The 25778-nt window shown below is 46.3% G+C and overlaps 1 protein-coding gene across 4 annotated transcripts in view; it reads left to right on the forward strand.

Moving 5' to 3' along the window:
• RGS5 (regulator of G protein signaling 5) overlaps positions 1–25778 on the forward strand; it is a 75189-nt gene that overhangs the window by 14796 nt on the left and 34615 nt on the right. For all 4 annotated transcript variants that reach the window (XM_084636551.1, XM_084636552.1, XM_084636554.1 and 1 more), the window contains exon 2: positions 11424–11534. In XM_084636551.1, the coding sequence (XP_084492677.1) occupies positions 11424–11534 (111 nt within the window). The remainder of the gene's footprint in view (positions 1–11423; positions 11535–25778) is intronic.

Genomic DNA, 25778 nt, shown 5'->3' on the forward strand with positions numbered 1-25778 from the left:
TGTCTGGAGCCCCTGGCTCAAATGATTCCAAATTTGAAATAGTAACTCTGTCTTACATCCTCCTGAGTCACACCAAATTTTAAAGGAATCAGACTAGGCATATCAATTTTAGAGGACTTAAAATGTCCCCTTTAAACAGATGTCACAGGGAACTTTAACTTTTCATGCCATGATAATGTTACAAATACTGAAATTCTGGCTACAGAACTGTTCACTACATTGCAGGGATGTCATGGGAATGTGCCAGGTGGTTTAATGTTGTGCAGAGTGTTGGCTAGCCTCTGTTCAGTAGTGCTGCCTTTCCCAAAGGGGCAGGGTAGCATCACTCAGGGACAGTGCACAGCCAAATGTCTGTGTGGGCTTGTCTCCACTACAGATGCTACAGGTACGGCACGGCAGCCAGATAGCAAGTGTGAAAAATCAGGATGGGGGGGGGTAAACAGGGTAATAGGATACTACATAAGACAAAGTCCATAATAATCAAGATGGTCCTAAACAAATTGGGACATCTGGTCACCCTACTGTAGCGCCAGAGTGTAGACACTTGCTACAGCCGTGGAAGGGGGTTTTCTGTCGCTGTAGTAAACCCACCTCTCCAGAGGCCATAGCTAGGATTGACCTAAGTTTTAGGTCTAGAGCAGGCCAGTGTTAATGGTCTGACAAGGGCAAAGTCTGCAGCCTCTCTCAGGCACACACCCAGGCATCCTCATGCCCACTGTTGCACAGCTGTACAGCTTCAGACAGGCTCAGATTCAGGCAGTTGGGCCCCAACTATACCCCACCAGGGGGCCCTCATGGGCCTGCCCAAATAGAGTCAGAGTTCAAGGTCAGAAGGGACCACCAGATCATCTAGTCTGACCTTCTGTACCTCACAGACCAACTGCACCCCCTAGCACCTGCACACTAAACTCAGCAACCCAAATACAACCAACATCTTACAGCCCACAGGAGACTAGACTATGATGTTCCACAGGCAAAGAATAGGATGGGCCGAAGTGCCTCAGTGCCTGCAATGGCAGGGAAATGATTAAGTGAGTTAGACCCAGATAATCCTGGCAAGTGACCCACACACTGCAGAGGAAGGTGAAAAATCCCCCAGTCTGATCTGGGGGAAAACTTCCTTCCTCCCTCCCTTTGGGGGGAGGGATAGCTCAGTGGTTTGAGCATTGGCCTGCTAAACTCAGGGTTGTGAGTTCAATCCTTGAGGGGGCCATTTAGGGATCTGGGGCAAAAATTGGGGATTGATTCTGCTTTGAGCAGGGGGTTGGACTAGATGACCTCCTGAGGTCCCTTCCAATCCTGATATTCTCTGATTCTATGATTACACACACAATGATCAGGTAGACCCTGAGCATGCAAGCAAGAACCAGCCAGCCACACACTTCAGAGAGAGAATGCTTGGCACCACCTCAGAGCCATGGCCCTCCCCATCCAATCTCTAGACATGGCCATCCCTAATGTTTCAAAGGAAGGAGTTTTTAAAAAAAATCCCAACAATACAGAATACACAGAGGGAAGAGAAATCCCTTCCTGACCCCTGCAGGTGGCCAACTAAACAACTGAAGAATGAATGCAACAGGATGCATCATTTTACTACTTTGGCACCTTTTTGTGGCCTATCTGGGGATTAGCTCACCACATGATCTGATACTCCTTCCTGCAGTTGCTCAGCCTGTTGTTCCACTCACTCCATGCCCCCCTCATGCTCACAGAACTGCAGCACTTTCCTCTTCGTGGTTTAGTCCCCCAACCAAGTCACACTGAAGGTTCCCCCCTTCTGGGGTATTATCAAAGTCTCCTTCCAGACTGTCCCCACCAGCCCCCAAAGAGGCTGCTCCAGCACACTGCTCCCACAGTGGTTTGTAGGGGAACCTGAGCTCACCTCTACACCAGGTTCCAATCCAGGGACCAGCAATTTAGCAGCTCAGGGTTTTACTCTCCCAGCCCTCAATATTCCTCCCCTGAACTGCTTCCTACCCAGCTCTTCTCCCTCTCCGGTGTCTATCTCTCTGATGTATTCATAGAGAACAATCAGATCCCTGCTCAGCCTGCATTTTTCTAGACTTAAACAAGCCAAGCTCTTCCAGTCTCCACTCATAAGATAGGTCCTCTATTCCTCTCATCATCTTAGTAACTCTTCTCTGTGTCTGTTCCAGTTTGAATTCATCTTTCTTGAATACGGGTGACCAGAATTGTACACAGTATTCCAGATGGCCTGGTACAGTAGTATTAATACTGCCAGAGTGACATAAGTGGCAGTGGTAGTGGCTTGGGCATCCCTTCAAGACAGGCAGGGGCAGCAGCATAGGCCCCCTTCCCCCTCAGAAGTGACTGTGTGACCCTTGGGAGCAGCTGGGTGCAAGGAGGGCTCCCCCATACTTACTCCAGTTGCTGGGTATCTCTGTGGGGTTGGGGCCTGGGCCCACTATGCTCTACCCCTCCCGACAGAGTCCCCACTCTGCAGCTACAGGAAGAGTCACTGTGTCGGTCACACTCAGGACAGTTTCCCCTCTCAGAGCAATGAGCTCAGGTTCTCTGCAAATTCAGGCAATGTTGCTGCATCAGTTACACTTGGGGCAGCTCCCCCTACTCAGTGACAGGCTCAAGCTCTCTGCAGACAGGCACGTGCAGGACAGTTCCCCCCTCTCAGAGCTATGGACTCAGGCTCTTGGCAGACTAAGGTAGCTTCACTGCATCAGTTACACACAAATCACCTTTTCCAGCTTCTTAAAAAAAAATTTGAAACCATGAGGGCTAAAAATTTACTTAGAAACACTTTTTTCCCCTTTAAATGAAAGTTGAGATTCTGCTGTAACCATGCGACCACAGCAGCCAAGGCCCTCTGCACAGTCTTGTGGTGTGTATACCATAATCTGGTTCTGGCTTCAGACCAGGCCAGAGTCTATGGACACTGAGGTGGTGTTCAGCCTAACTGGGTGTTGTCTTATCAGATGAATTTTTAGGAACCTAGGACATCTGCTGTAAGACATGGAATTCTAGCTAGCAGTGGGTGAGGATAAGAAAGCACCAACCAAGCCTGGCTTTTTTAGGATGACCCTGGGCTACCCTGTGATCTGCTATCTTGTGCTTTGCTGGCCCCTAGTAGCCAAACCCTGTAGCTACAGAGCGGGTTCTCACCTGTGTCCCACCAGGGGCTGTACAAATGTGAATAAAATGGATCCAGCTTCCATAGCCCATATGAGGCATGGAGGTGTATCCACAGACAAGGGGTCCCAGCGTGCACAGCTCCATCTTTTCCTAGGTACCCTTCCCCTGTCGACTCCACAAGCTGTACTCTCTGTTATTAAAACAGGGGCAGGCCTGGGCCACTCCATAGAGCTTTGTGGGCTCCCCTGCTGCTATGGGTACTTACTGGGCCCACACTGCAGAGGAGGTGATTGCTAAAGTGCTTCTCCTAGAGCAGGAGTCGGCAACCTTTCAGAAGTAGTGTGCCAATTCTTCATTTATTCACTCTAATTTAAGGTTTCGCATGCCAGTAATACATTTTAACATTTTTAGAAGGTCTCTCTCTATAATATATAACTAAACTCTTGTTGTATGTAAAGTAAATAAGGTTTTTAAAATGTTTATTTAAAATTAAATTAAAATGCAGATCTTATCAGTTTAGTGTGATCCTTGCCCTTGCTTTTCCTTGCTGAGTTTTCCAAAGTCTGGCACATATTTGGATAGTTTAAGCTGCACACAGGCTTCTGAGTGATCAGTTGTTAACCGGCTCCAAGAGGGACAGAGGACAGATTTCATGTGTGAAAATACCTGTTCACACAGGTATGTGGATCCAAATGCTGAAAGCATTGCAAATGCAATTTTCTTCAAACAGTTAAATTTCACTGGCAGGGACGTCCAGCAGATCAGAATAGAGGCCTCATGATTTCTCTCGGTAGCTTTAAGTGCACTCCGCAAATCTCCAGACTTTGATGCCCACAGTTCTGAGCTTTTTAACTGAATGAGCTGCATTTCGAAATCTTCAGCACCCGTCCACTGAAATACAGACAAATCCAAGTCGCTTTTGTTGAACTTTTCAGGTTTAATTAGAAAAGAAAGCATTGGGCCAAATCGCTGGAAATTTTGAAATCTCTCAGAAAATTCTGATTCCAGTTCTTGCATGTACATTCCAATCTCATCGACACTGACAGTGCAACGTGTCGATAGTTCTTTTATGTGTTGGAAGTAGCAGAAATTTGAAGTTCGAATATCCTGACAAAAAGCTGCTAGTTTTACAACAAATGCCTTCCAGGTTTCATAAAGATCCAGAACCATTTGCCCAGCACCCTGGAGACAGCGGTTGAGTTCGTTTAGGTGAGCGGTGACGTCAGTTAGAAACATGAGCTTACACAGCCATTTGTCATCATCCAGTTCGGGGTAGTTTTGTCCTTTTTCCGGCAAAAAGGCCTTGATTGCATCAAAACAGTTTACAAAGCACACCAAAACCTTGCCACGACTTAGTCACCAAATGTTGCTGTGAAGTGAAATGAACAGACATCTAACTTTGCTTTCTTAGGAGCTGATATTTTGTCAAATGTACCCCTCAACTTACAGTGGGGAAAAAATTGCAACAGATGTCAAAACAGCACAACGTCAAACGCAATGTTCCACGTGACATGATAGTGATGTAAGCAGCAAATCAGGACTTAAAAATATCCCAGTACAGTGGCATTGGAACAATTTTTAAGGTGGGGGTGCTGAGCTGCTCCCCCTCTTGCCCCTGTCTGCACCCCTCTCTGCCCCAGGCTGGGGCCAGTAGGCCACAGCTGGGGGTGGCTTCAGAGCCCCAGGCTGGCGGCTGGGACCCCAGGATGGCAGCAGAGTGCCTGGGACTGGTGGCTGGGACCCTGGGGCAGCAGCGGGCTGAGCGGGGGCTGGCGGATGGGACCCCAAGTGGCAGGGGGCTGGTGGTAGGACACCAGGCTAGCAGCAGATCCCCCGGGACCCGGGCAGTATGAGTGCCACTCAAAATCATCTTGCGTGCCGCCTTTGGCATGAATGCCATAGGTTGCTGACCCCTGTTCTAGAGTGACTATCAGGAGCCAGAGCACAGCCCACATAACCAAGGTGCAGCTGCCACTTGGGGCATGAGCCTCTCCTGTGTGCTCAGGGTGACTATGATCCATCACAATGACAGTGTCTCAACACAGGAGATACCCCGGGCAGTGGGATCATGGGGCTGCTCAGCCTTCACTGAAGAACATGGCTTTTCCAGGTTATGTTTATAGATTTCTTGGAAGTGCAAGTGATGGAAACTCTCTTTGCATCTGCTGAGAACCTAGGCTTGCTTGGTGCTTCCCATCCCCACCATTTCCTGAAAAGTAAAGGACAGAAGGGTCACTTTTGGAAAGGATTTCCTGTGTGCATACCAGAGAGAGTGAGAGGAATGTGAGATTGATGACTAGGATGGTTAGAAACTAGACTGGGATGGCCAGACCCTGAGACCCTGCGAGCCACCTCTCCCTCACTGGAAGCCATTCAAATACGGATAAAGAACTTTTAAAATGAACCCAGATAATTTTTCCAGTGATGACCTATGGGGGAGAAGAGCAGCGGGCTCTGGTAAGCTATTCTAACACAATGGAACTGGTGTTAATGTACATGCCTTGACCATAGAATGTGACCTCATAGGGTACATTTTGAAGTTCCTCTTTGCCGTAACTCCACTGCCTCTGTGGCCTTGTCTGGGTTAGTTTACACTCCTCATTAGCCACCTTTTCTGCTACACAGCTTCCAGCAACCTCTCATTGGGACAGCTTTTTACTATTCACTCACTGAATGCCAAGACTTGCCTACCGCTCACACCTTTCCTTCCAATGTATAGCCAATAGGCAACCCACAGGACTGTTCATGTCATCACTGAACTTGGCCCCTACTGCCATTTCCAGAAACCTGCATACACAGACATAGGCAAGTACTGGTACAATCATACTTACAGCATGCATGTGCACACACACACACAAACACACACATCCCAAATACATAGTAATAGACTCCTGGTCCAGTGAGAACTCACTGTCTGTGGGCCATAAAGTGAGGCCAGCAGGGCCAACATATGCCTAATGCTGAGCAAGGTGAGGGCTGCACTGTCGTGGGCTGGCAGGGTCACAATGACTTCACCACACTTATTAGAATCAACAAACCAAATGGTGAGAGAACAAAGGGACCACACTGTACCTGAGGATGGTGGCCTAACACTTAACAGAGAAAAGCAGGATCTTAACAAAATACATAGTGAGACACTGGAAAGTGTTCTCTTTTGTTTAAAGTAGTGTCCACACAAACCAGGACACACGGCCAGTAAATTGCTCTCTGGGATGATTAAAAGTTGAAGCAAACCACAGGGCTCCCTATATTGGGGTGTCATTATCTCAGATCCAGACACGGGCGGCGGGTGGACCCCCACCTTCGGGGAGGCTAGCTCCGCAGCCCCACCCCTTCTGGATGAGGCCCCACTCCCAGGGCAGGAGCCCTGAGCTCCCCACCTCCCCTCCCATGGCTGGAGAAGCCCTGGGCCAGCAGAACAGTGGGCTGTCGTCCCCCCAACCCTCCCACCACCAGAGGAGACCTGGGCTGGCCCCAGCTGTGCTGGCCAACCCACCTGAGCCCAAGGCCAGTCCCAGCTGTGCTGACCAGCTGACCGACCCCTGCCCCAGGCCAGCCCTAGCTGCCCCAGCCGTGCCAGCTGGCCTACCAACCCGAGCCTGGGGCTGGCCAACCTGAGCCCCGGGCTGGTCCTAGCCCCAGGCTGGAGAATGGGAAAGGCAGTGCGCCTCACCTCTCAAGACCCCCAGACCCAGAGCAGAAGAATGCTGAGCTTTTTATATGCTCCATGCAGGTTCTGGGGTGGCTGAGGAGACGGTATCTGCTACTCAGCTTCCTGGGTTCATCAGTAATCTCTCTGGAGTCCAGGGAGATTACTGATTAACCAAGGAAGCTGAATAGCAGATACCACCACCTCAGCTGCCCTGGAACCTGCATAGCACATAATAATAAGCAAAAACCCACAACCTGGTGTCCTGCAGCAGCGGCTCTGCCTGGGGAGGCTGAGCCTTCTCTGGCCTATTATACCTGCCACCCATGGATCCAGCTAAATAAATGAGTCTTGCTTCTTTCTACACAAACCCTGCATGCAGTGCACTGGACAACATGGGACTCATGCATGAGACACTAAACAACTTTGCCCCTGCACTCCCAGTTGTGGTGAGGATAGCCAGGATGGGATGGCACAGGGGACCAGTGTTGGACAACAGCAAAACCTGAGAAATGGAAACTCAGGGTTGGCTAAATGCTGGGGGAGAAAGGTGCACAGACTGTCCACATGTGGTTTCCCTATGGATTTGGTGCAGGAGGGGTCTTCCCCAGCCCAGCCCATCACTGGACAAGCAGAGGCTCAGAGCCCTTGATCCCATGTAATACGTAAGGCCAGCTGCATGGAGACTTGCCCTGCGTCCCAGGCTGGCCCCTTCCAGAAAGAAGGCAGTGCTCACAAAGAACCCACCCCAGGCTGCAGCTGGGCCCCTCTCAGTGGGGGTCACCCAGACAGCATGTGCTCTAGGGGGAGAGCAGTATAGTCTTAAAGTGTCTGGCCAGTTCCCAGTGGCTCCTTACAGTTTGAATCTGGTCCCTGCTGACTTCCACTCCCTGCAGGTCAGTCCACTCCCCATTCCTCTTGCGCAGAATCTTAATTTCATGTAAAACATCCCTGAGAGGTCTGAGGAGGGGCAGGGGAGCAGCCCTCTCCTTCACTGGGCTGACTTCTCCTTCCCCACTGGGGGAGTGCCCCGATTTGGAGTAGTGCAGAATGGTGGCCTGTGACTGCCTCAGCCATTGCTTTCTCATGGGGAATGGACCTTCTCTGGGGATTTGGGAAATCTGTGTATGCAAGCTATGAATTCTATGTGAGATGATTTACTCTCTGTGTATATCATTGCCAAGCTGCAACCTGCATTTGCTTTCTCTATTGTCTGTTTGCCTCCATGTTGGACTGGAATTCCAAAGGAGGGTGGCAAAACGATAAAGAAATAGGGTTATCGATGTTCAGGTGCTTCACCATTGAAATAGAATCACTCTAAACAATAGACTGGCTCCCAATCACGAGAACTGGTTTATCGTGGGAGAGGTCTTGTAGCAACGAAGTCTCCTGGTAGGACTCTGTGGTCACCTATTGAGACTGACCACGGAGTTGTTGAACAGAGGAGATCGGAAGGTTACAGAAGCTGGTCTCAATTCTGCCATTTTCCACAAGTTTAATATGAGGGAAATTGCTGCAGGAGCTGGGTGAGGCAGGGGGGCCTGCATGTTGTATGGATCTGTGTAGATCTTCGGTGATTCAGTAAAATGCAATAATGTGTTAAACTCTGTGTAAGTGTCTCTGTGTGTTGTATGCTACACTTACCATGTGCCCTGAGAAAGTTAAACTAACTCAGGAGGCTAACACCCTCAGGGAGTGGTTAAGTTACAGGGGGAGTCTGAAACAGTCAACCCTTGTTCCATGGACTGAGCAGGAGACTGTGTGGTCTCTGCTCCCAGGAAGGGGTGCTAGAGAGAAGGTCTTCACCTCACGAGTGTGTCTAGGGACCCAAAGACTGGGTCAGCCTGAGCTCTGTTCAGACTCCAGAGGCTTAAAACATCTGGGGATCCAGAGGCTAGATTCCCCTGAGCCTATTGGGCCATCATGGGGAGCCTGATCAGACCGGTGACAGCAGTATGCTGACTCCCAGCTCACTCTAGGTTCTACCTCTGATATAGGAGTTTCTAACTGCTTCCAGCTCTTTACCGCTGACATGTAAGGAAGCCTTGGGTGCTTGCAGTGAATACTCATAGCACAGTTTCTATTACATGTTACATGCTACATCACAAGGACATTACTTAGGTTGCAAGGCCAAGCTCTTAGGGCTTAGGAAACGTCAGTCCTGCTGCCTGTGTGGTTTAGTCTCTTGTGCACATGCCCGGTGAGGTGAGATTTCCAGAGCAGCTAAAGGAATTAGGCACCCAAAGGTCAGTGGGCTTTGGGTACCTAACTCCCTCAGCTCCTTTCAGAACCCCAGCTTCAGCCTTTGCTATGTGTGCTGAGTGGGGGAGTTCTCAGAGTGATGATTATGAAATTTGATGTGCCTGTTTGTCAGTTTGCTATGGTGCTGGGGACTGAGGGCTCACCAGGGGTAACCTCCAGCAGACGCTGACAGGCCTCTGGACAGGAAATACAGACCAATGCTTTTCAGAGCCCTGCAAACACAGGTAATTAAAGGCCAGAGTAGAAAGCCCACAGCTTTAACATCCAACCCTGTCTCCCCATCCCTGGTGAAGATGCATAAACTGGTTTGGACCTGACTCAGAGACTCAGGGCACAGAAAGGAATTTTGAAGCCTGTACTTGAAGTCTGTATTTTCACTAGGGAGCAGAGGGACAAGGAACTATGAGGAGCCTGAGGTAGTGCCTGGCTAATTACAATTGCTTCACTCATATGTTTTTCACACAGCCAGTTCTCGTACTCATGTAACTAAAATAAGTGGGCATGTTTAGTCTGGAGAAGTGAAGAGTAAGTGGAGACCTGATAACAGCCCTTAACAAATATATTAAGGGCTGTTATAAAGCAGACAGTGATCAGTTGTTCTCCATATCCCCTGAAGGTAGGACAAGAAGTAATGTGTTTAATTTGCAGCAAGGGAGATTTAGGTTAGATATTAGGAAAAACTTTCTAACTCTAAGGATAGTTAAGCTCTGAAATAGGCTCCAAGGAAGGTTGTGGAATCCTCATCATTGGAGGTTTTTATGAGCAGGTTGGACAAACACGGGTCAGGGATTGTCTAGGTTTACTTGGTCCTGCCTCCATATGGCGGGAGGGACTATATGACGTATGAAGATCCCTTCCAGCCTGGCATTTCTATGCTTCTCCATCATGCATCTCTGTTCTTGCTCTTTGCTCCATTGTGTCTGCCACATCCCCTCCTGTCCATGTGCCCCATGCAGGCTGTTCCTTTACACCCCAGGGCTGGAGCTCACTCCTGCCCAGGGTGCCAAGCACCCTCCTTGGCCTCTCTCCAAGCCCTGCACAATATATCAGCCCATTTGCCATCAAGGCTGCTTTTGGACAGAAAACTGGGGGTTTCAGCTAAATAAAATTTTCACTGAAAGTGTCTGCTTTCCACCAAAAAGCGGAATGCCCAACAACTGACTGGGGGTGTGGCCCAGCCACGGACTCCAGCCACAGGGAGAAGGGTTGCACGAAGCATCTGAACTGCAATTCCTAGGAAGCTCTAAGTTGCCATTTCCAAATTGAAAAACATCAGTTTTCAGCCAAAAGCTTTTCAATTTTCAGTTTTTTCACTGAAAAGTCAACAGTTTCCTTGGAAATAGAGCCTTGTTTCCAACAAGAGCTGTGGTATGGCTCTTCATGGCAGAGCACCCAAAGCCAAGCAAGGGCGCTGGTTTGTGAGGCATCTCTTGCTCAGCCAGAGCCTGCTGTGTCTGAGCTGCTATACCTCCATACACAAAGGGCAGGCGCATCATTTCAGACAGATTGACCTATGCTTAGAGTCAAGGAACAAATAAACAAGGAACATCAAATGTCGGGTGTCCATGAAAACAGTCTGTCTTCTGCATATTCAGCTCACAATGGTTGTCTGTCTCCAGCCCACGAACAGCGACCTTAGAGACAGACAGGAAACAGAAACATAACAACTACATACTATACAGCCACCACATAAATGGCTGTCATGGCAGAGCTTTGCCTCCTTCCCAGGCAAGTACACTCAGTAGAAACATGATGTTGGAATTCCCTCCGAGACCTTTTCCATTCAACTTATCCAGAATACCTTGTCCAGTTCTGGGAGAACATTTCATCCAGTTCTCTGGGATCCAAAACACTCAGTTCAACTCTGGATTTCATCACTTAGGTTCCTTTATTTGGGATATAGCGAAGCTACTCTTAGCTGATCAGACTCAAGCATAGGGTGTGGGTATAGAGCGTACCACACATCCAAAGCTGCACAGACAACCTCTTTCTTTATAGACCTTTACACATTACATTGCATTTGGTATATATTACACCACACATTTTTGGCTTGGCTTGGTTACTTTGCAGGAATCAATCCTCTGTACAGCATGCTCTGTCCATGTGCTGTTCATGTGGAACCTGATCTTTACATTCCAGGTGTTTCTTGTCCATAGTCCCTAGCATGAAGGTGTTGCTGCTTATCTTAGCTAGCACAGACATCCTGACTCCAGCATACTGTTTGTCAAGCCCCTATTTACAATTTAACCTTCCTTTCACCTTCTCAATTATACTCACAGAGAAATGAGGCAAGTTACCTATGTCAAGCCAGGACAACACATGATCATAGTAATCATTGCCAAGAGACACTTATATGCACTCTGAAGATTCTCTCTCTACCTTCTTGCTTTCTGTCCCTCTGCAGAGCGAAGGAGATCAAGACCAAGTTGGGCACGCTCCTCCAGAAGCCTGACTCGGCTATCGACCTGATCGTCCCATACCCGGAGAAGCCAGAGAAGCCAGCCAAGGTCCAGAAGTGAGTACTTCCCCATTTATCAATGTTGGCTCTATCAGACACCGGAGAAATGGGTCATTACAACTGAGTAGAATGACTTGTCATCCCGAACCACCCTGGCTCAAGGGGCCTTTAGCTTTACCGTGGGAGGTGTGGCGTGCTTGCTTTCTGTTTTTCAGTTAAATTTTCAAATCAAGTGTCTAATCTAAACAGAATGTCCGGGCCAATTCTCTGAGGGGTAATTCCATGTGCTTCACCGTGTCTCCCTGCTGTTCCAGCTAGTTGTGGTGCTCTTCTCAACTTCCTTTCCTAAACTGCAGCTGGGTGTCATCAAACAGCTCTAGCCTCCAGCCCAATCTAGCTGCTTTTCGTGCTGGGGGAAGTTATGTATTTCTTGTAAAGTGAGGCACCTAAGGGGTCGTAATTTGTCTGTAGCATCTAATAGTGAAAGCATGATAGAGGTATGCAGAAAGCTACTGTTATGGGTGAGTTTTTCTCTTTCCCCCTTCTTTGTCACTCATGATTTCTGCCACACTTTTGGGTTTGGATGCAACTCTATTATTCTAATTATTTGATTCTTAGACTATGGTAGCCCCCACATGTCCCAGTCAGGGGAAGAGAACTCAGTGCCTCTGCCTCAAACCTTAAAGAGAAGTAGCATTTCCTTGGGGAATTCACAGAGCACTGGAGGAAAGTTACTTTGTGTCAATATTTAAAAAGGATAAAAACAAGTAACTACAGGCTCATCAGCCTGACATCCATCACAAGAAAAACTGGAAACGCTGATATGGGAGACAGTGGTAAAGAATTAATAGATGGCAGCATAATTAATGCCAATCAATATGGTTTTACAGAAAACAGGACTTACAAACAACCATGATTTTATTTTATTTTTTTAATCAGATTTCATATTTGGTTACGATTGGGTGTAACTTTGTTGACAAAATATACTGAGATTTATTTAAGTCATTTGCCTTAGTGTTAAATAACATGCTGGTTAAAATAATTAGCAGCACTAAAAAGAAACAATGTCGCATATATTAACTGGTTTAAAAACTGGCTAAGAGATCGATCTCAAAAAGTGACTGTAAAGTGGTGAATCATCATCCAAAGTGGGTGTTTCTATAGGGCCCTCCATGAATCTGTTCTTGGTCTAACACGAATCAATATCTTTAACAAAGATGTGCATGGGTTTCGTCCGTCCTAAGTGCAGGACTCTGCACTTGTCCTTGTTGAACCTCATCAGATTTCTTTTGGCCCAATCCTCCAATTTGTCTCGGTCACTCTGGACCCTATCCCTACCCTCCAGTGTATCTACCTCTCCCTCTAGTTTAGTGTAATCTGTGAACTTGCTGAGGATGCAATCCATCCCATCATCCAGATCATTAGTGAAGATGTTGAACTAAACCAGCCACAGGACCGACTCCTGGTACGCTCCGTTTGATACTGGCTGCAAACCATTGATCCCTACCCTTTTAGCCCGATGATCTAGCCAGCTTTCTATCCACCTTATAGTCCATTCATCCAATCCATACATTTTTAACATCCTGGCAAGAATACTGTGGGAGACCATATGAAAAGCTTTGCTTTGTTATATCACGTCCACCACTTTCCCCATATCCACAGAGCCCCAGTTATCTCATCATAGAAGGCAATCAGGTTAGTCAGGCATGATTGCCCTTGGTGAATCCATGTTGACTGTTCCTGATCACCATCCTCTCCTCCAAGTGCTTCAAAATGGATTCCCTGAGGACCTGCTCCATTATTTTTCCAGGGACTGAGGTGAGGCTGACTGCTCTGTTGTTCCCAGATTCTCCTTATTTCTTTTTTTAAAGATGGGCACTATATTTGCCTTTCTCCAATTGTCCAGGACCTCCCCTGATTGCCACAAATTTTCAGAAACAATGGCCAATGGCTCTGCAATCACATCAGCCAGCTCCCTCAGCACCCTCGGATGCATTGCATCCAGCTCCATGGACTTGTGTATGTCCAGCTTTTCTAAATAGTCCTTAACCTGTTCTTTCCCCACTGATGGCTGCTCACCTCCTCCGCATACTGCACTGCCCAGTACAGCAGTCTGGGAGCTGACCTTGTTCGTTAAGACAGAGTCAAAAAAAGCATTGAGTACTTCAGCTTTTTCCACATCATCTGTCACTAGGTTGCCTCCCCCATTCATTAAAGGTCCCACACTTTCCCTGACCTTTTTCTTGTTGCATCCCTTGCTAGCTGCAACTCCAGTTGCGTTTTGGCCTTCCTGAATACACCCCTGCATGCTCTAGCAATATATTTATACTCCTCCCTAGTCATCTGTCCAAGTTTCCACTTCTTGTAAGATTCCTCTTCGTGTTTAAGCTCACTGAAGATTTCTCTTTTAAGCAAAATATGCCTGGGGTATTTCCTATTCTTTTTGCACTTCAGGGTGGTTTGTTCCTGCCCCCTCAATAAGGCTTCTTTAAAATACGGCCAGCTCTCCTGGACTCCTTTCCCTCTCATATTAGCCTCCTAGGGGATCCTGCCCATCAGTTCCCTGCGGGAGTCAAAGTCTGCTTTTCTGAAGTTCAGTGTCCGTATTCTGCAGCCCCTCCTTTCTTCCTTTTGTCAAGATCCTGAATTTGACCATCTCATGGTCACGGCTGCCCAGGATTGTCATCAACTTCTACTTCCACTACCAATTCTTCCGTGTTTGTGAGCAGCAGGTCAAGAGAAGCATGGCCCCTAGTTGGTTCTTCCAGCACTTGCACCAGGAAGTTGTCCCCAACACTCTCCAAAAACTTTGTGCATTGTCTGTGCACTCCTGTATTGCTCTCCCAGCAGATATCAGGGTGATTGAAGTCCCCCATGAGAACCAGGACGTGTGATCTAGAAACTTCTGTAAGTGTCCGAAGAAAGCCTCTTCTACCTCATCCTCCTGGTCTGGTGGTCTATAGCACATGCCCATCACAAATTCTTGAGATTCGCGGTCTGGACAACAGTTGGATTATTACATCCCACTTAGGAGGGAGTCCCCAACCACCACTACCCATCTCCTCTTCTTGGTGGTTATGGAATCCCCATCCCTAGGACAACGCATCCCATGCTTTCCAGTCGATGGGGTCTCTTTCTGATCCCTTCCCTCAGATGACTCTATCAAACCATTCTCCACCGTAGTACCTGTGCAGAGAGCCAGAAAACGGTTTCTTATGTCTATCTGCATTGGGGATACATGGGCTCATCTCTTTATCCTTCTGGAGGTCACTTGCTCCCAATTTTCTTCCCCGTTCTGATTCTGATTCTTCGGCATGCTGTGCCTGCAGTACCAAACACTGGCTTCTATCCAGAAAGTCTTCATTTTCTCTGATGCAGAGCAGGGTTGATGCTTGGGTCTCTAGTCCTTTAACCTTCTCTTCCAATATGGAGACCAGCTTGCACTTAATACAGACGAAGTCGCTTCTATCCTCTGGGAGAAAGACACACATGGCACGTCCTGTGCAGGTCAGAACAGCTGATCGCTGACCTCCATATTGTCTTCCTCCTAAGAGCCTCTTCAGAATCGTAGAATATCAGGGTTGGAAGGGACCTCAGGAGGTCATCTAGTCCAACCCCCTGCTCAAAGCAGGACCAATCCCCAACTAAATTATCCCAGCCAGGGCTTTGTCAAGCCTGACCTTAAAAACTTCTAAGGAAGGAGATTCCACCACCTCCCTAGGTAACGCATTGCAGTGTTTCACCACCCTTCTAGTGAAAAAGTTTTTCCTAATATCCAACCTAAATCTCCCCCACTGCAACTTGAGACCATTACTCCTTGTTCTGTCATCTGCTACCACTGAGAACAGTCTAGAGCCATCCTCTTTGGAACCCCCTTTCAGGTAGTTGAAAGCAGCTATCAAATCCCCCCTCATTCTTCTCTTCTGTAGACTAAACAATCCCAGTTCCCTCAGCCTCTCCTCATAAGTCATGTGTTCCAGTGTCCTAATAATTTTTGTTGCCCTCCGCTGGACTCTTTCCAATTTTTCTACATCCTTCTGGGGACCCAAAACTGGACACAGTACTCCAGATGAGGCCTCACCAGTGTCGAATAGAGGGGAATGATCACGTCCCTCGATCTGCTGGCAATGCCCCTACTTATACATCCCAAAATGCCATTGGCCTTCTTGGCAACAAGGGCACACTGCTGACTCAGATCCAGCTTCTCGTCCACTGTAACTCCTAGGTCCTTTTCTGCAGAACTGCTGCCGAGCCATTCCGTCCCTAGTCTGCAGCAGTGCATTGGATTCTTCCGTCCTAAGTGCAGGATTCTGCACTTGTCCTTGTTGAACCTCATCAGATTTCTTTCGGCCCAATCCTCCAATTTGTCTAGGTCCCTCTGTATCCTATCCCTACCCTCCAGCGTATCTACCTCTCCTCCCAGTTTAGTGTCATCTGCAAACTTGCTGAGGGTGCAATCCACACCATCCTCCAGATCATTTATGAAGATATTGAACAAAACCGGCCCCAGGACTGACCCTTGGAGCACTCCACTTGATACTGGCTGCCAACTAGACACGGAGCCATTGATCACTACCCGTTGAGCCCGACAATCTAGCCAGCTTTCTATCCACCTTATAGTCCATTCATCCAGCCCATATTTCTTTAACTTGCTGGCAAGAATACTGAGGGAGACTGTGTCAAAAGCTTTGCTAAAGTCAAGGAACAACACATCCACTGCTTTCCCTTCATCCACAGAACCAGTTATCTCATCATAGAAGGCAATTAGATTAGTCAGGCATGACTTGCCTTTGGTGAATCCATGCTGACTGTTCCTGATCACTTTCCTCTCCTCTAAGTTGTATTTACTGCTCACAGAAGCCTGAAAGGCAAAAACTCTGTGGGAACTCCCCCCAGGAGAACTTTGTTGGCTTCTCCTTGTTCGCTGCTCCACAGAGTTCTACAGAGAGATGTGGATCTCTTGATAAGGTGGGGTCATTGGAACAATATATGTTTCATTATGGCCAAATGCAAAGGTCAAACATCCAAGGGACAGAGAATGCAGGTCACATTTACAGGCTTTGGAAAGCAGTGACTCTGAAAAAATCTTATGGGTCCATGGTGGAAACCAAGTGAGCTCCTAGTGCAATGCTGTGGCTTAAGAGGATCAATGTGATCTTTGGATACATGAACAAGGGTCTATTGAGTAGAAGCAGGGAGGCAGTGTTACCTCTGTGTACAGTACTGGCAAGTCCATTACTGAATACTGTGTCCAGTTCTGGTGTCCATATTTGAAATGATGTTGGAAAACTGGAAAGGAGTAAAAAAAGAGCTACAAGAACAATGTGAGGTCTGGAAAACCTGCCTCACTGTGAGAGACTGAAGAACCTTAGCCAAGAGAAGATTAAGGGGTGATAACTTGATAAATACCAAGAGTTCTAGCAGTCTGCACACAGTCCAGTGAATGATGGGGCGTATTCAAAGTCGATTTTCCCCAAAACACTGAAAGACAATCTCTGCTCCTTCAGCACTCTTATCTTGCCAGATTTCATCTTTTGACTTCCCATATACTCCATAACTCCTGCTGTTTACAAAAATCACAACTTTTTTTTTAAATAGGGATTTTCCCTACTACTCTCATAATTTTGGACCAGAACTTGAAAATTTTAGCACAAAATATGAATATTTAAGAAAATAAAGTCTCAGTAACTAAAAAGAGAAGCTTAAAATAGAAACACTCAGGCTCCTTCACCATAGCTGTCACTGCAGCGTTGCTTTAACAACAGACTGCAAAGTGCTTTGGGATCCTCCAAGATGTGTGTGATGTAAATGTAATGCATTGTTATTGTTATTATCCATTGTTATTTTTATTACCCATTCATAATAGTCTGAGAGAAGGCAATTAAAAGGATGAAAGCTATTGTTTTACAGTGTATTTTGCACTCACTCACTGCCACCAGATAGCAGGCACTTTGTTTGAATTTTTTACCCACAAAAACCAAATATATAACCATTATTCTTCTTGAATGTAACTTATATCTCCTCACACTCTACCATTAGCTGTTCATCCTGCAATACTTCTCTGTGCAGCCCCTGTTATAGAGTCCTGAAGACTGAGCGGGCCCCATTCAGAGGTGCTGTAGAAGGGGCTGTTGGTTGTAGGGCGGTGGCTGGGTGGGAGTCCAGCAAAGTCCAGACTGGTGTACCCTATATGCTGAGGAGTGGCCCAGCCCTGGGAGGGTGCCTGCTGTATCTGCTTCTTTTTATTCACAGAGCAGGAGTCTGGGGTTGACACTGAATTCAGACTGTGGGAGCTTGTGACATGCTGCGTCTGTCAGATGTTGCAGTCACGGGGCAGGGAACGCTGTGTGCGCACCATTTGCCATACACCATGTGCAGCTGCTGAACTCTGGGAGTCTTGGCAAGAGGCTTACTGTTAGGGAACTGTCAGAAGTCCCCTGTCTGTTAGGGCATTATATAGCTGTCCATCACTGTAGCCTGTGGGTGAGCAATTGCACACGCCTGTGTGGGGAGCTTAGGCAAGGTTACTTTCATGCTGAGGGGTGTTAGGTGAACTAGAACGGGGATGGAGGTGACTGGGAGGAAAAAGAGTTAATAAAAGACATTAATAACAAAGTGCATAGCTAGGAGCGAGGTGTGTAGGAATAAAGACAAAAGCTAAAGGCTGGGACCCACAAAGGACAAGCTGGGAAACAAGGGAAACAGATACAGCATTAATACAGCATTATCCACCTTGCCTTTACCTTTGAGCTTGGCACAAGCTCTGGTGGATGCCAGTGGCTGAAAATATATAATATGAATCAGCACCAGCCTTATCTCTGAAGAACAGACTTCCATCTGTACCAGATGCACATCAGATTTAGGAATCAGAACATAACAAACCCATTAGCCTCTGATTCTCTAAGGAAAACTGATGGCCTCTTTCAGGGGGAGATGAATCAAGGCTGTGTATCCTTGAATCAAACTGGTTAAATTAAAACCTGGCAGACTCTGCAGATGTGCCTTCAGAGATTTAATCTGAGTCATGATGTTCTGCTGTTATTGACCATTAGCCTCATTTTAACAAGCTGTTACGAACAAATTTGGCACTGTGCTTCTGGAGTGTCTGGGGCTCCAGTGTCTGCATCCTGTACTTACGCATTGTTGCATGAGGATAAAGGCACAAAGAAGGGATCTCCGCAGAAATGACTCTGTGCTTGGCAGACCTGTCTGTAGTCCCTTTTCTGTGCATGGAGATAGTTGTTTCATTTCCCATCTCAGCATCTACTCCTGCCTGATGCTGGGGTGTGTCTGTTTATATAGGTCTTTACCTTGTGATGATGAAAGAGTCCCTTACACTGTTGTGTGAGTCCCTGAGGCCCAACCAGATTCTCCCTGGGGTAATCACATTGTGCTGCCATGAATGTTCATTGCCATGCATATGGTTTTGACACTGGCAGACCAGGTGCCCCTAAATCTCAACTGAACACTGACAAATACACAGCTGGAACCAATCTGGCTCACTTATGTATGAGTATTGTTGAACTAGGTAGCAGAGTTATAAAAATGTGCTTAGTGTTTAGACTTTATGGAATGCTTGTAAATTGCTGTATGCATTAATCTCACTTATAACAGTTTGTATCATCTGCTATAAGGTAATATTTAAGTGTTTGCTCTGTAACTGACAGGTTTCAGAGTAGCAGCCGTGTTAGTCTGTATCTGCAAAAAGAAAAGGAGAACTAGTGGCACCTTAGAGACTAACAAATTTATTTGAGCATCAGCTTTTGTGAGCTATAGCTCACTTCATCGGATGCATTCAGTGGAAAATACAGTGGGGAGATTTATATACACAGAGAACATGAAACAATGGGTGTTACCATACACACTGTAACGAGAGTGATCGGTAAGGTGAGCTATTACCAGCAGGAGAGCAGAGGGGAAAAACCCTTTTGTAGCGATAATCAAGGTGGGCCATTTCCAGCAGTTGACAAGAACATCTGAGGAACAGCAGGGGCGGCGGGGAATAAACATGGGGAAATAGTTTTACTTTGTGTAATGACCCATCCACTCCCAGTCTTTATTCAAGCCTAAATTAATTGTATCCAGTTTGCAAATTAATTCCAATTCAGCAGTCTCTCGCTGAAGTTTTTTTGTTGAAGAATTGCCACTTTTAGGTCTGTAATCGAGTGACCAAAGATATTGAAGTGTTCTCCGACTGGTTTTTGAATGTTATAATTCTTGACATCTGATTTGTGTCCATTTATTCTTTTATGTAGTGACTGTCCAGTTTGGCCAATGTACATGGCAGAGGGGCATTGCTGGCACATGATGGCATATATCACATTGGTAGATGTGCAGGTGAATGAGCCCCTGATAGTGCGGCTGATGTGATTAGGCCCTGTGATGGTGTCTCCTGAATAGATATGTGGACACAGTTGGCAACGGGCTTTGTTGCAAGGATAGGTTCCTGGGTTAGTGTTTCTGTTGTGTGGTGTGTGGTTGCTGGTGAGTATTTGCTTCAGGTTGGGGGGTAGTCTGTAAGCAACGACTGGCCTGTCTCCCAAGATCTGTGAGAGTAATGGGTCATCCTTCAGGATAGCGGTCTGACCCACTGTTATGCCTACCTACATGCCTCCAGCTTTCATCCAGGCCACACCACACGATCCATTGTCTACAGCCAAGTTCTACGATACAACCGCATTTGCTCCAACCCCTCAGACAGAGACAAACACCTTTTGAGACAAACACCTTCTGAGACCTTCAGACAAACACAATCTTACAACTACAATACCCACCTGCTGAAGTGAGGAAACAGATTGACAGAGCCAGAAGAGTACCCAGAAGTTACCTACTACAGGACAGGCCCAACAAAGATAATAACAGAACGCCACTAGCCATCACCTTCAGCCCCCAACTAAAACCTCTCCAACGCATCATCAAGGATCTACAACCTACCAGATGATACAACAAAACATTATAACATTCAAAAACCAGTTGGAGAACACTTCAATCTCTTTGATCACTCGATTACAGACCTAAAAGTGGCAATTCTTCAACAAAAAAAACTTCAAAAACAGATTCCAACGAGAGACTGCTGAATTGGAATTAATTTGCAAACTGGATACAATTAACTTAGGCTTGAATAAAGACTGGGAGTGGATGGGTCATTACACAAAGTAAAACTATTTCCCCATCTTTATTCCACCCCCCACCCCACCCCGCTGTTCCTCAGATGTTCTTGTCAACTGCTAGAAATGGTCCACCTTGATTATCATTACAAAAGGTCCCCCCCCAGCTCTCCTGCTGGTAATAGCTCACCTTACCTGATCACTCTCATTACAGTGTGTATGGTAACACCCATTGTTTCATGTTCTCTGTATATATAAATTTCCCCACTGTATTTTTCACTGAATGCATCCAATGAAGTGAGCTATAGCTCACGAAAGCTTATGCACAAACAAATTTGTTAGTCTCTAAGGTGCCACAAGTCCTCCTTTTCTTTTTGCTCTGTAACTGTAAATCACCAGACATGAGAGAGGAATTAACAAGTGTGAAATACTAGTTTGCCACAGGAGGTGTTATCTTCTGCCCTACAAAAGAAGGCCCACCAACACCAGACGGACAATTGTGGAACATCAGATGCCAAAAGACTGTGCTGATTGCTCTCCACCATTGTCCCCCGACCCATGAAAAGGAGACATGCAACTGAATTCCTCACAACAGCTGAACTTGCAACTCGAAGTAGAAGGGTGAAAGGGATAAAAAGCACTAAAAAGGAGGAATTGTAACTTTTATGCTGCTTGGCCTCAGTGGGGTAAGGATTACTGAAGCCTGGTCTACACTACAAAGTTAGGTTTGATGCAAGGCGGCTTATTTCAGCCTAGTTTTGTATGTCTCTCCCACCAATATAAGTGCCCTGTTAAACCAACATGGGAACACCACCTCCATGAGGCTAACAGCCCAGCTAAGACCCACAGTCGATGTACTTAGGTTGATGCAGTGCGAGTGTAGACATTACATTACTTATGTCAACCTTAACTGTCCTCAAGCTGCTGTCCCACAGTGCTGCATTGTGACCGAATATACCCCTGTGTTCATGCCATACACACTATTGTGATAATTTTGTTCAAGCCATGTTTTGTAAGGTATCACCTGAAAGCTCATAATTTGCTGATCAGTATCATCCTGATAAAATATGTGTGGCAACATTGTATGTAAAGTTATAAGATTTCCCTGTGGGGTATTATTAACACACGTTTCAACTCTCACAGCCCTGCCCAAACAGGTTGGTAAATAGGTCTGTCCTAAACAAAGGAATGTGTGCTTTGCTTAATTTGCATCAAGTCATCAAGCAGGAAGGGAAACAAAGAAAGCTCATACAAGCAAGAAAAAGGCAGCAGAGAACATCCTTTTACATAGACTCTGTCTCCTAGTGCCCTGCTGGAAATGTTTTTAAAGAAAGGGACTGAAACAATAAAAAGGAGGGACAAACACCCCAAAGCACACCCGTCTCTCTCCCTGTTCATTGCATTCACTGCACCTGAAGTGACAAAGGAAGCATTCATTGGACTGTGGGGAGGGGTCCTGACCTATACTGTTTGATCAATAAGACTGCTGAAAACGTGTGAGAAACTTTGCTTGAATCTGATATAGTATGTTAAATTAGCTAACAGAAAAGTCTTATTTTTATTTTTCTTGTAACCATTTCTGACTTTTATGCCTCATAATTTGTACTCAAAATCTCTCTTTGTAGTTAATAAACATGTTTTATTGTTCTATCTAACCCAATGTGTTCAAATTGAAGTGTCTGAATAACTATCTGAGATAATAAGGTGATATATTATTACCTTTAAGGAATAACAGACTTAAAATATTTTGTATTGTCCAGGAGAGGGCTGAGCATACATTTCTGTCATTAGTCTGAATTGTACAATGACCACTTTGGTCATCATTGTGAACTCCACTGACCAGGGGTCGTGTAGACTAGAAGCCCCCTCCCCTTTAAAGCCCACACATTTATAAAATTCCTTTTCCTGATTGCCTGCCTTGGCCAGCACACCTAGCAGCTTTCCATTGTCGAGTGCAACTGGCCAGCTGACCATGCCAGGTATACACTCCAGATAAGCTTCTGCCTGGAGTAGACAGAAGATACTGAACCTCCTGGGCCTATGAGGAGAAGAGGCTACGCAGTCACAGCTCTGAACCAGCCAACAGAAATGTCGACATTTATGAGCAGATTGCCTGGGAGATGCAGGAAAAAGGGTATGACAGGGACCAGCAGCAGTGCTGAGTGAAAGCCAAGGAGCTGCGGCAGGCAAACCAGAAGCCCGGGAGGCCAACAATTAATCTGGTGCCAAGCTGCAGACCTGACATTTTAATAAATTAGCTGCATGCCATACTCAGCACTGACCCCTCCAGCACCCTATACCATGGTGGATACCTCCGAGGACCCTGAGTCACAGGCTCCTGCTGTGAACAGCGAGGAGAAGGAGGTGGACAAGGAAGATGAGGAAGGGTATGGGGGACAGGCAACCAGGTGATCCAGCTATGCAGTGAGTATGCAGAACCTATTTTTGACTCCACCACAGCCTAGCCAGTCCTGCCAGTTGAGCACAGGCGAGCCCAATGCAGGGGAAGGAACCTCGGGTAAGTGCGCAGATAAATTTTCCATTACAGGGTTGGCACCCCCAAAATAGCAGGACACAGCTTCTGACTTTTCATTAATTTACTCATGCTAGAAGAGGTAGCGGTACAACCAAGAGAGATACAGTTGCTATCTACATTTCCTGCCCCTCTAGAGTTAGGTGTGTGTATGGGGGCAGGCTGAGTAGTTTGTTCATGTATACAGGGATGTCCCTTGAATTCTCCTGTGAGAGCTCAATGCCACTTCCATGGGAATTCTCGCAATCCTCTCTGGAAGGTTTCTAGGGCTGGCAGCCTTATTATTTCAAAGTAGGACAGTTTCTCATTCCACCCAGTGATAACTTCAGTGGGCATCATTGCAGTACAGAGGCTAGCAGCATACAAGCCTGGGCAGCTTCAGGATGCTGTGCTCTCTCTGCCTGTGCTACCCTCAGCAGATATCACCATTGCTTGTTGAAAATGGTGCCACTATTCAGTGCCATTGCCCTGGACTACTGGGTTCATGTAACTGAGCAATTCCCTCCTCATTTCCCCACCACCCAGCAGCTATACTCACCATGGCTGGTGCTGTGTGCATGGAATCCCAAGCAGGAGTTAGAATGTAGTGCTTAAAATGTTAGGGGAGTGAGTTCTGCATCTTAAGCTTTGCTTTCTGTAGTGAACAGACTGACAATGGTACCTCTGCATGTTTTATCTGCAGCTGCAGCCTTCAGGGCCTCCCCCTCCATACCCGTAGAATGCCTGAGTCAGATAAGGAAGAGAAAGAAAAGGACTTAGGATGACATATTCAATGAGATCCTGCAAGCCAGTGCTGCATTGGACCATGAGCACAGGGCCTGGAGGATGAACACTGAGGACAGCCTGGAGAAGGATAAGGTGGGGAGGAGAAAGACCCAGGAGTCCCAAAAGGAAAAGGAGAGTGAGCTGCACCGGGACATAATGGTGCTTCTTGGGCAGCAAACACAGATGCTGCAGATTCTGATGGAGTGGGGCTTGCCTCCCTCTGCAGCCCATTGAGAACTTAATATCAGGACCATCATATACCCCCCTCAACATTCCACATGGCATCAGGGGTCACTGCATTACCCCTACCACTCCATCCAGAGGGACATCACAGCTTCATGTATATTAACCTATGAAAGCAACCGTTGATGTATGTGTAGCTGAAATGGACACAAGTGTTCCTTCCTCCTCATCAGTTCTGTTCTCTGAATTTGTTAAGTTTTATTAAGTTCTAAATGTATTTGCTTTAAAATTTCACAGTTTTGTTTTTTGACAGAATTCTTTTACAAAATAAATTTCTATTGTTTAAAAAAATAACTCCTCTTTATTAGTTTGCAAGATCTGCTCCTAAGTACTTGGCAGGTCTGGAGCAACCAATTACTTGTTACTGACAATGTGATACAACTGATAGGATAAACCCAAACAAAATTAATAGATGTATTGACAATGTTATATTTCTACATGTACAGCAATCACCACACAATTCCTACCAGGCAACAAAAAAGCAGGGCCAGGTAAAGCACACTGCAACAAAACACGTTACTGTGGCTCTGTGATAACTGAAGGGGGTTGTGGGGGAGCTCTCTTATGGACACCCAGCCAGCCAGTTAGCTGTAAAATCCCTCTTGGTGTCTGTTCTCTGCTTGGTTTACCTGTAAAGGGTTAGCAAGCCCACAGGTAAAAGAAAAGGAGTAGGAACCTGACCAAAAGAGCCAATGGGAAAGTAGAACTTTTTAAAATTGGGAAAGAAACTTTCCCTTTGTCTGTTGTTCTCCAAAGAAGGAGACATGGAACAGCAATGCTATGTAAGACTTGAACCAGGTATGCAAATTCATCTTCCATAGCTAGAAGAAATTATTTGGATATGTAATGTTTAGTTTGACACAATCAGGATTATTTTTTATTTTGACTTGTGGATCTCCTCTGTGCTAACCCCTGATGCTTTTGTTTGCTTGTAACCTTTAAGCTGAACCACCAAGAAAGCTAGTTTGGGTGCTTAATTTTTGGAATTGCTCTTTTAAAATCTAGCAAAAGCCCAAGTTCCAGATGTATTTTTTTCCTTTTTGTTTTTAATAAAATTTACCTTTTTAAAGAACAGGATTGGATTTTTGGGGTCCAAAGAGGTTTATGCATATGCTGTTTGATTAGCTGGTGGCAACAGCTAATTTCCTTTGTTTTCTTTTTCAGCTCTTCCCCGGAGGGGGGTGAAAGGGCTTGAGGGTACCCCACAGAGGCAAATTCCCAAGTGCTCCTTCCTGGGTTCAAAGGATTTTTTTTGCATTTGCGTGGTGGCAACATTTACCAAGCCAAGATCAGAGAGAAGCTGTAACCTTGGTAGTTTAATACAAGCCTGGAGTGGCAAGTATTAATTTTTAAAATCCTTGCGGGCCCCCACTTCGTGCATTCGAGGTTCCAGAGTGAGGATTCAGGCTTGACAGGCTCACTATTAAAATGGTCTTTCAAAGCCTCCCTGAGCCATATAGCTCTGCTTTGAGCTCTTCTAATAGACCTTGTGTCTGGCTGTTCAAACTCAGCAGACAGCCACTGCACCTCTGCCCCTCCCCCCACAGGAAACTTTTCCCCTTTTGCTTCATAGGTATTATGTAGGACAATGCAGACAGCTGTAGGACTGGGATATTTTTCTAACTGAGGTCCAAACTTGTGAGTAAACAACGC

Source organism: Lepidochelys olivacea (genome assembly GCF_965140295.1).
Source record: "Lepidochelys olivacea isolate rLepOli2 genome assembly, chromosome: 8".
Taxonomy (NCBI): Eukaryota; Metazoa; Chordata; order Testudines; family Cheloniidae; genus Lepidochelys; species Lepidochelys olivacea.